Below are 12,002 nucleotides of genomic sequence, written 5' to 3' on the forward strand. Positions count from 1 at the left end.
ATTAACTAAAAATTACAAAATGAGTAAAAACAGCTTGTTGCAGCAGTTCCTGCACAGCTTGGTCTTCATGGCCTGCATGTTGTTGAGTGTTTGCTGCATGCTGAACCAACTTCATCAGCTGGTTATGGTGGTGTATTAAGAGATAAGGAGGGTGTTGCAATAGTATTATTTTTTAGTTCTGTGGCAGCTAATGACGCTGATATGGCTGAGACTGGTGCAGTTAAGGAGGCTCTGGAAGTATTTTTAGCTATGAATTGGAAGATTAATGATTCCTTATTTATTGAACTTGGTTTTTTGGTGGTGTTTTCTTGGTGTGTTAACAAGGTAATGAAACTATGTCTCTTTAAGCAATTTTTGCTAGTATTCATAGAGACATGTTAAAGGCTAGAAATGTATTTTCGGTGGCCGATGAGAAAGGTAACGAATTGGCATCTTCCTTGGTAATTACAAGTTTTTAAGAGGGAGAATATGTTTAAAGCTTGGTGGTGAGTTTTTTATATTGTTGTAATCATTGGTTTAGTTGCGACGGAATACGTTTTTAATCTTGTATGTTGTAATTCTGAACTTTGTTGTTGTTCTGTTTGTCTTTGACAATAGTATAGCTTGAATGAAGCAAAAAAAAAAAAGGTAATCCCTAAGGACATGTAAAATGTCTTATGTCTCATAATATCATATTGGGCATGCTTCAGTTTGGTTGATTCCTCCTTTAACTCGTTCAAGGTTAGTAAGCATGTTTTGTTTGTAAACCAACCATAAGAAAAATTGAATATGTTGTGGTCCTTGGAATTTCCAAACGTTCTTTCATTTACTATCTTACTCATTCCATGTGTTTCCTTTTAACATTTGGTACGCACTTTTTACTAAGAATTTCCCATTAGATGTGTGAGTCCAAAAAATTTTGTCAGGACCGGCTAAGGGATGTGGGGCAGGGATGTTTGTAATCTTCTGAATTATATCTTCTGTCAGCCAGTTCCTAAATGAATAAATGTCCCAAGAGCCCTCTTCTGTAACCATGTCTTTAACTAAACATTCTGAGACTAATCCTTCCGTTGGTGATGCATGTGCTTTGAGCGGACTTATTTTTGGGATCTATGGATCTTCCCAACATCTGACACTGTCTCCTATTCCAATGGACCAACATAGGTTCTCTTTTAGCAATGGATAGACTTTCGCAATTCCTCTCTAAACAGCTAAGCAGTTTTCGCGCATGATATTTTTTGGGACCACCTCTGTCATTCGATATTTTGATCTTAAGACTTGTACCCACAAAATGTCCTTTTTAGAAACAAATTTGAATCTTAATTTCAAAAGAAAAGAGGTATTTTAATCTTTTACTAGGGCCATTTTCTTATTTCCTGCATTGGATCCCCAAATAAATTTTCTAGCCAATTGTTCAATTTCTTCGCACACTTTTTTTAGAATTTGCATGGATTGCATGAAGTAATTTGGAATGGAGAGGAGGATAGATTGAGCCAAGGTGAGCCTTCCTGCAATTAAGAGTTGCTTGACATCCCAACTACATAGTTTAGCTCTAACTTTTTCAATAACAAACTCCAATGTAGCTTTAGCAATTTGACTATGTAAAAGTGGAATTCCTAAGTAGGACCCCAGCCCTTGGACTTTCTAGAAACCGAGAAGTCGGCTTATTCTATTGCTCATAGTATCCTTTACTCCTCTTGAAAAGAAAATATTAGTTTTGCGTGTGTTAACCTGGTCTTGATCTGGATTGTCGTATTGGGCTCCATGCCCTTGTACTAACAGCTATTTGGAAACTATGACCTAGCCACTCCATACAAAGCACAAAGAGGTAGGGTGATAAGGGACATCCGTACCTAATTCCTCTTGCTAGTTGGAATTTTTTAGTGGAGACCCCATTCCACAAAATCTACATGGTAGATGTCGAAATGGCTGACATAATGCCTGCAACATGAAGAGACCTATCAATAAAGTCCTATTGGACCTTGTTGTATGCTTTCTCCAGATCAATTTTGATTGTCATCCATTTTTTGCTCTTTCCTCGTATAGAGTGCATAACTTCCTGAGCAATGATGATGTTATTAGAAATTATTGTCCTGTAATGAACCCCGCCTATTCCTGTAAGGTGATTTTCGAAAAAGCTATTTTGAGTTTGTTAGCAATAACTTTCATAATTAGTTTATAGAGAACTGATCAAAGACTGATGGATCTAAATTAGGATATCTCTTCAAGTTGAGCCATTTTTGGGATGAGCACAATAAATGTATCATTTAAATCAGGCTCTATGGGCTTTCCTCTGAATACACCTTTAACCCATTCACAAAATGTACTTCCAATACTGTATTATTTAAATAGATTAAAATCATAATCAAACCAAGAATAAATTATCAATTCAATATTGGAAAATAAATATGATATGATATGATATAATATAATATAATATATATTCATTTAATTTTAAGAATATAAATCTTTCGTTTTATCATTTCTATGTTGTTGAAAGAAGAACTATATATTATTATAAATATCAAGAGAGAGATGAGAAATATTAGATCTTTCAACAATTTGACAATTTTTGGTAAGTCTCGTGGAAGCCTTTATATTAGGAGTCGGATTGTATTTTGTTCTTTCTATTAAAAAATGAGTAGATTAGTTTTTATAGTTAAACCAAAGAGTAAATTGATTCTTCTATTAAAAATCATCCATTTCTACCATTAAAAGCTAGTTCTCGTACATTAACATGAGGTAAACATTGCACACGGGCAAAACCAAAAAAATTTTTTAGAAGGGGCCAAAATTAAATTGTAATTTTTATAATAATAAAAATGCAATTTTACCATTTTAATAGCCTATATCTTTATAACTTTTAAAGGATTGAATCAATTTTTTTATCATTTTTAAGGGGGTTAAAGTGTAATTTTACCTTTGCTAAATAGAAAATTTTCCATTTTAGGGGTTTAGGGCCCTACCGACCCCCTAGCTACACCCCTGACATTGTCACTATCTAATTATCTTGTCAATGACGCTAATTTTGAACAATACAAATGTATAATTTTTTTAGCACAAAGGATTGGCGTGCTTATTGATTTAACATACAATGACTAATTTGTTTGTTATTTTAGAAATAAAAATATAATTTAACTCTTAAAAAAAAAAGACCTCCATAATACTTTTACCCATTTTCTTATTGCATACGTATATGGATGCTTGACTTACTATAATATGGGAAGATACTTGGAACAAGGTGCAATTTGGGGATTTCAAAGGGAAAAAAAGGTGACAAAATTGAAAATTTCAACCATAAATAAAGCAATTAATAGATGTGGAATGTCTCTATTTTAAAAGTTGAAAGTTTTGGTTAAGAAGTTTGAGGATCAAATTCATAGAGTTTGTAAATGTGAAGGGTTAAAATTATTAAATTATTTATAATTAGGATCCAATTGATAGAACACTTAAGTACTGAGGACTAAATGTGTTATTATACCAATTACAAAAAGAATTATCGTTATCAATTTAATGATGGATGACCGAATAGGAGCAAATCCAAATATTAATGCCTAAATTGAATTTTTTAAAGTTCGGTGACCAAAATAGGAATGCGGGCATAGTTGAGTGATCATTTGTATAATTTACCTAAATTAAATTATGATGTTTTCAAATTTTATGCAATAAATATATTATCACATGTATAATACAAACGTCACTTGCTATTCCCACATAATACTTGTAAAAAAAAGTCATGTCATTTTAATTAATGATTTAATAGTTACTATTTAAGTGTTAGGACTAAAATTTTAAATTGAAAAAATATAAAAGATAAAATTGATCAAATTTTTACAACTTGCACATGATATAAAATTAATAGCAAAATTTGACCTAACAAATTTAATTATTGTCATTTAAATATTGAGATTTCAAAATTTTAAAATATAAAATTAAAAGAAATTAGAATATAAATTCTAAATTCAAAGCTTAATCATAGTAGGAGAATTTGACATACTATTATTTTTAATCATTTTCTCTCTCAACTTCTAAGAAGATAACTCTTTGATTTGATCATTTCCATGCTGTTATAATTGAAAATGCTATAAATTAAACATTAAAATTGTATACATATGGAATATTAAATCTTTGAATAATTCTTGCATACGTGCTCTGAATGTTGACTCATCATAACACTTGGAACAAGGTTGAAATAAAATTGCATTTCTAATAAACTCGGATTTTTTTTTTTATGGATCTTGCAAGAAAGAGTAACAGCAGTAGACCACTATAACAGTCTATTCTAGACCATAAACATAGTATTTCTATTTATGTTTATCTTAATCAAAGAATTTGTCAAACTATTAACTTCTCACATTAGAGTAATATGAGGATAACTCTCTCACCTTCTAAGAGGATAACTCTTTGAAAATGCTATAAATTAAACATTAAAATTGTATACATATGGAATATTAAATCTTTGAATAATTCTTGCATACGTGCTCTGAATGTTGAAGTAAAATTAAAAATAGTTACGTGTTTTTATAAGTAACTATATAAAATTAAAAAATTATGATGTGTTTCTTTTATAAATAATTATATGAAATTAAAAAATCCACAATCAACATGTATTGTAGATAAGCCATATATATATAATTGTCTACCTTTTAAGTTTCATATTACGTTGCCAATAAGTTTAATAGTGGCCCCTCTTGGCTTCAACCATCCTTTGTATTTGTGCCCATCTAACACCCTTCTTGTCTTACACCAGTTACTGGAATTGGAAAATTACAGTTAGAGCAAATCAATAAAAAATTGCATTTCTAATAAACTAGGATTCTTTTATGGATCTTGCAAGAAAGAGTAATTTCTATTTATGTTTATTTTAATCAAAGAATTTGTCAAACTATTAACTTCTCGCAAGATATGAGTAATTTTAACATATAATCATCAATGACTTTAAAAGTTTTTTCTACATCTCTAGAGTAGAGGGAGTGACTTAGAACACCATGAACTAAATGACTCAACAATTAATTTATGAAAATAAGGGTAGCAAAATTTAATTCTATTCAAAAATTTGGAAAAAAAAAATTGAATTTCGAGATAGTCAAATCAAGCTATTCAAGGTATTTGGTGTATATAGCCTGTCAATTTTTTTTGGATAAATTACAAGAAGAGGGGAAAACCCTAACAACAACACAACTTGAACCTAAGCCACACCTGAGATGATGAATACCCTGACCATCAAGCCAACACACGAGGTTCTATAGCCTTATCAATTTTGAAATGAGCAAATTGATCTCTCTCTCAACAAAAACTATAAAAAAATTCAAAATAATTTTTAAAATTTCAAAATTTATATTTTAAAAAATTATAAAAATTAAGAATTCCATAGAATATATAAATAAAGTTAAAATAATTTAAAATAATAATTTTGAAACCTAAATAAATTAATTACCAATTCAAGTTTATCGTACTAAAGTAATTTTTTTTCTTATTTTGTTTTGCAAGAGTTTTTAAATATATATATATAACTTCAAATTTATGTCCTCCAACATGAAGTTAGTTATACTATAACAAGATTTTAATTTAACATATTTAACTCAAACAATTTTACTTGATTCTATTCAATTCGACTTGAATTTCATTTCACTCGACTCTAAAAATTTTAAATCGAGTTAAGATGATAAAATAGGACTCGTTATCGTAATTAACTCAAAATTTTTTCATTTAATTCGATTAAACATTTACCCTTAAATTAAAAATTGAATAACTTAGTCTTGATAAAGATCTCTAATACAAAATTAATAGCATTAATTTTAGATAAATTAGCATCACAACAACCAAGAGGTTTGGAGTTGATGCATTTTGATGAAAGAGTCATACGATTTGACATTTTATACATAGTGAAGGTGGAATTAAGGTAGTTTGTGGGTGTATCATTTTCGTGTTAATGGTGGTATATATAGGCATCGGTATGTTTCAATATATAATTTTAGGTTTACCGATGTTTTTAAATATTTTTATATATATTTTTAGTTTAATTTTTAGTTTGTTGATAAATTATATACATTTAAATATTTTTTACATATATCTATAGTTTAATTTTTATTTTGTTTATAAATTATTTGTTATTTTAGTTAAAATAAATTATAGATTACATTAACATACAAATATATCTCAATTATATTCATATTCATATATTTATATTTAAATTTAAATTTTAAAATTATTAATTAGGTTGAATATTTCCATTTAACTTTTCATTTTAAATATAATTTTGAAAAATTAAAATGGCTAATAAAAAATTTTAAAATTTGGTTTAAAATGTCAATATTTTGTATCAACTGATTTGGGCCGATACGTACTGATTACAGACCAAAACAGATTGAAATACACTGAAATAGCTGAAGCACACCAAAATTTTAACAATAACGAAACATAACGTAATTATTACTGATTTAGGACTGAAACGATATATACCGATTACCATGTTGCAACTTGATATTCTTATCTCATATATATTATTGAATTATCAAGAATTCCTCTAACTCTCAACCATCTACCTTTAGTAATGTTTTTTTATTTGTAAAATAAAGATGTTTATTAGATAAAACATGGGAATGATAGATATTTTGATCTACACACCACATAAAGATAGCATACATGATTTATATATTCTCACATTAATGCCAACATTTATTAATAGTACTTAATTATAGGAAAACATAAACGCATGCATCCATGAAGGAAACATGATTCTATTTTACTCACACACGCAATGCAATAAAATTTTGTGTGTTCATAGATTACATTGGCTCCGGCTTCTTTCTCCGCTCCAGCTTTGTTTCTTTGTTAGAGTATAAGAATAAGTTAGGTTGTTATTCTGTTAGTAAGTCTGGTATATTGTTGGCATATAGTTAGCAACAGTTAGGTGATCTCATTCAAGTATATAAGTCCTATATGTGTATTGATGAATTTTTTTCAATACAGAAAATGTTCAATCATTTTTTAGTCAATATTCTCTGTAGTTACTAACATGGTATCAGTCGCCTGAAGTTCATGGAGGTTCTTCTCGTTGTCGTTTCATGGATAATTTGAGTGATTCTATCGCTGTTAATCATGGCAGTCTCTCCTTCTCCGGATCTCGTCTGTTTCAAACATTTCCTCGTCATGATACAGTAAAGTTAGACGAAGGAAATTTCTTACAATGGCAACAACATATTAGGTTAATAGTTGAAGGCTATGAATTGTTAGGGTTTCTCGAAGGGACATTACATGTTCCGCCCCGCTTCATCACTTCTCCAGATGGAGTTCTGGCTTCGAATCCAGATTCGTCTTTGTTTGTACAGCAAGATAAACTTCTTGCATCTTGGTTATTATCAACAATTAGTTCTGTCTTGTTGCATTCTTTTACAGCTGCTTAATCGGAAAATGAGGTGTGGAGCACTGTGAATCGACTATTCGCCGCTGCCACTGGAGCAAAGGTGTCGCGCATTAAGCACGAACTTAATTACATCAAGAAGGGTGTGATATCGGTGAAGGAATATGTGGCTAAAATATAAACTACCTACGCGTTGCTTGAGGCATTGGGATCTGTGGTACCGGAGGTAGAGAAAGTAGAAATCATATTGGTCGGCCTCTCGTCGGACTATGATGTTGTCCTCACGTTGGCATCATTCTCGACTGAATCACTTCCTCTCTAGAAGCTTCTTAATGTACTCTTGGAGTTTGAGAATCGGCAGGCTCGTGCGGTGACTGAAACGCCATTTCATGCCCATCTAGTGAAGGCTGATCCGGGGAAATCGAGGACGGATGGTGTGCGTGATGGGCGGTCGTCTTCTATGGCTTGTGGTCGTGGGTTTAGGACTCATCTTCAGTGCCAAATCTGTGGTAAATAAGGCCATTTGGCACAAAAATGTTACTACAGGTTCGATCGTGACTATGGCGGCCCATCTGCTCCGGCTTCGAATCTACCTCCGGTGTTCTCTGGTCGTGCGGATCGTGGATATCGCGAGAATGGTTATGGTGAGCATGGCTGGTCTCCGTCGGGTCGTGGTGGTTCGGTTCCCTTTGGTGACTTTGGACCTTATATTGGTGCATCGATAGCGGCTCCGATCGTGTATCTGTGCGGTGCCTCGTGGGGGGATTGCTGAATGGTTTCTCCATGTCTACTCCATCTACTAGTGTTGCAAAACCTTTTCCCGCTTATCCTAGTAATGACGCAGGCCACATAGTTGGGCCACATGGTGTTGGACCAAGACCTCACTATGGTAACAACGTTTATCCCCTTTTGCCGCGCAGATTGGGCTTTCCATATGGGCTCAAAGGCGATGCTACAGGCCGTGGACTTGGGCCATATACTAGGCAGGCTGCGTTATCATTTGAATGTCATAAAGTATGCATTATTGGTGAAACTGCATTAGTGCCTCGAGACATCAAGAACAAAAATGACTATTTCATGCCTTTCTAGATAATTGTCTCAAGATATATTGAACATGTCTCAAGATATAAATTGTCTGGTTTTAAAGCGTGAGGCCCATTGTCTCAAGACAGGAAACATCAAAGCTAAAGGTCCAAAATAAGGGAGCTAACCTTAAGACATGTCTCGAGACACAAGAGTCATTGTCTCGAGACAACTAATTTTGAAAGTAGAGGTTGAAAATAGGAGAAACATGTCTTGAGACATGGCTTCATTGTCTTGAAACACACTATTGAATTTTGATAAATCAAGTTTAGATTTGCATCCAGACTCTACACTTAACCCCTTACTACCCAAGTCGTGTGGGCCCAATCGATCATGATTAAATGAGAAACATTAGCATAGTAAGAAAATATGAAATTATGTCATGTTTTCCACTTAAAGTCAATGAAAAGAATTGAGATGGTTCACATTCGTAATGTGACACTTGTACTCAAATTCGGTGATCAAATTCAATGTGAAGTGTTACATCTATAGTTGATATGTCCAAGTCTGTGATGCCACAAGTCTGAGTCACTAATGAAAGATTTGTTGCATGTAGTTTGGCTAATCATTCTACGCTAGTTGTGAATTGACCTTTCCCTTTCATTAAGGACCCTTTTTTTTAATATATAACCTCGTAACCATATTTGATGAAGTTGACATGATATCCTTGATCACATAATTTATTAATGGTAATTAAAATAGCCTTAAGTCTCTCCATCAAGTGAACAATTTTAACCTAGGGATTCCTAAATATTGAGAATGTCCATCCCAATTATTTTGCTTTTCCCGCCATCACCCAATGTGACATTTTTTACATTGTAACTTTGTAAGTACTTCAAATAATGTTTATTACCTATCATGTGACGAGAACAATCATTTTCAAAGTATCAAATCTTCTTAGTGATGGCATTTAAGGATGTATGGACTATTGATGGGTGTTGAGTACATAAAAAATAAATTAAATTTGCAGTATAAAAATAAGGTAGATCTCATAGAGATTGAACTAATCGATTTTATTAAAGCTGATTGATCAAATCGTCTAAACTGATGATGAAACTGATAAGACCGTAAAAATTAACTTAAACTAAAACTGAAAAACAGAATTAATGTATAGAGTACTTACTCTACATAAACAACGGTGATGATGAATTATTAAGTACTAAGTTTAACTCGTATAATGAAGAAGAGGAGGAATGCTTTGTTCATGCTTAAAGAAATTCTTTGGATCAGTCTTCGTCTTGACATAAACAAGCCTATCAAAATTATTCTTGAAATATTTACGTCCCCAGTTGCTTGCTTGCTTATAACTTGTCTTGCCATAGTAATTATTGCTTCCGATATCGAGATCTCTGTAATTAACATACGCTTCTCGTGGAGATTTCGAAACAAAAGGACCCATGTAGCTATAAAGTTTCCTCATCCAGCTTATATACCTTTGAGAATTATTGTTTTCCTCTTCTTGCCAAGCGATAACGTAGCTTATCTTGTATAAGGTGCCTTTTCGATGTGGATATGGAGTTTCTGTCTCTGAGATTTCCTCCATTATTCCACCGTGAGCAAAAAAGTTTAGAACTGCTGTGCCTCCTTCGTCGACCTCTAGAAGGTGGAGCCATAGCCCTTGTAATGCTATTTCAGGCATTGGTTCCCTCACGTAATCAGATTTTGATTTGGCAAAAGGAGGAAGGATGGTATACCTGTTGCTCCTATCGAGCAAAATCTCCGATGTTTCATTTGAAAGTCCGTTCATTAACAATAGAGATTCAATCCAAGTCATCTCAATAAAATCTTCCTTAACGAGTCCAAGCTCCGGGAATCGTTCCTGCATCAATGGAAAAAACTCATCGGCACCACCTTGGAACAATGAAATAAAGGTGGCAAGAACCGTCTTAGTCCCATTTTCACTGGCGTTCGTCGTTGATATCGTAACGACTGGGTATACATCATTCGGAAGATTGGGTGCAACGTATTGCCAACGATGAAGAAGCTGTGTTGCATTTTGTTCCAAGGTCCTGCCCACTGAGAAAAAAGTCACATTTGAAGGAACATGAACCAGCTTTATTTTCCATGAAATAACGATCCCAAAGCTTCCCCCTCCGCCACCTCGAATGGCCCAAAACAGATCTTCACCCATCGATCTTCTATCAAGAACTCTTCCATTAGCATCGACCAACTGCGCATCGATCACGTTATCCGCCGAGAGACCATATTTTCGGAACAATGAACCATCGCCTCCACCGCTAATGGACCCACCAATTCCTACAGTGCGGAAAACAGCTGCTGGGAAGGAAAGGTTCGTGCTTCGTTCATTGATTCTGTAGTATACTTCACCCACGCTTGCACCTGATTGAACCCACGCCTCTTCGTTTTCGACATCAACATCGACTGATCGCAAATTAACCAAATCGATAACAACAAATGGGACAGGGGAGACAAAGGAAAGACCTTCGAAGTCATGACCACCACTTCGAGTTCTAATTTCTAGGCCATGCTTTTTGGAGCAATAAATCGTTGCTTGAACATGGGAAATGTTCAATGGTGTTACAATAACCAATGGTTTGGGGGTATTAGGCGTAGAGAACCTCAGATTCCTAATGGAAGAATTCAAAAGTGCTAAATATGAAGAGTTCGTTTCAGTGTAGATAACTTGAGTAATGGAAGAGGATTCGTTGGGATGATATGAATAAAGGCATTCAAGAAAATCATCGTGGCTATTAGCTGAAGCACTCACCCATGACAATGAGCAAACAACAATGAAAAGCAATGACAGAGAACGGTGAAGGGACTTCATGTTTATGGAAGTGATGAATTTGTGAAGATTTCAGGAAGATATTCCCCTTTTTTATAGAGGCAATGCTTTGAGCCGCCATGTGAACCAAAGTTCAAGAAACCCAGGTAATTGAAGTCAGTTCATATATAATAATGGCACATGCTGCTCATTTCCTTGTCTAATTAAATTGGGTTTTTTAATCACTCAAAATTATTCCAAAACAATGGAAAAATAAATTTCTCTATAACGGGTGTCGTAACTTGTGAACCAAACACAATATCTCATCCCTATTCTTAAATACTCAACAGAATTATGTTTTTTTTTTATATTGATAATAATATCAATTATTTTTATTTAGAAACTACCACTTGAAATAATATTTGAATTTAAATTTTAAAATTATTATCCATTGTGGATTCAAGGATCCAGATAGATACCTTAAATAATAAATATTCATTATTCGAATCCACATTACTTATGCTTATAATTTTGATTTTATATAGATAAATAATTTTAGGGTGTTCAATTTTAATTTTTTATGGATTCAAATATTCAAAAATATTGAATTTTTTAGATTATAAATTGAATAATAATACTCATATAATATTAAAATATATTTACGAAATCGACATTTATTAATTTTTTTTTTGGTGAAAAGAAAAAATACTAAAATTCTTTTACAAAAGCTAACATTCTCTTAGTCAATGTTTAAACAATTCCTCGGAAAATAATCTGAAGTCTTACTCCTAGATGATTCACTACTACTAACTTTGTTGTACTGTTTTGCCCAGCTTGTTGAGGCTTTAATAA

At 32.9% G+C, this 12,002-nt stretch overlaps 1 protein-coding gene across 1 annotated transcript; it reads right to left on the bottom strand.

Moving 5' to 3' along the window:
* Positions 1-9,419: 9,419 nt before the first annotated feature.
* Positions 9,420-11,293, bottom strand: LOC105796457 (tetrahydroberberine oxidase). Its single transcript, XM_012626175.2, has one exon. It carries the CDS (start codon positions 11,211-11,213, stop codon positions 9,591-9,593), a length of 1,623 nt encoding a protein of 540 aa, XP_012481629.1. The 5' UTR covers positions 11,214-11,293; the 3' UTR covers positions 9,420-9,590.
* Between the last annotated feature and the right edge of the window lie 709 nt (positions 11,294-12,002).

Source organism: Gossypium raimondii, chromosome 3, assembly GCF_025698545.1.
Source record: "Gossypium raimondii isolate GPD5lz chromosome 3, ASM2569854v1, whole genome shotgun sequence".
Classification (NCBI taxonomy): Eukaryota; Viridiplantae; Streptophyta; class Magnoliopsida; order Malvales; family Malvaceae; genus Gossypium; species Gossypium raimondii.

Coding starts and splice junctions, on each gene's coding strand:
- LOC105796457 (XM_012626175.2), bottom strand. CDS start 11,213: ATGAAGTCCCTTCACCGTTCTCTGTCATTGCTTTTCATTGTTGTTTGC.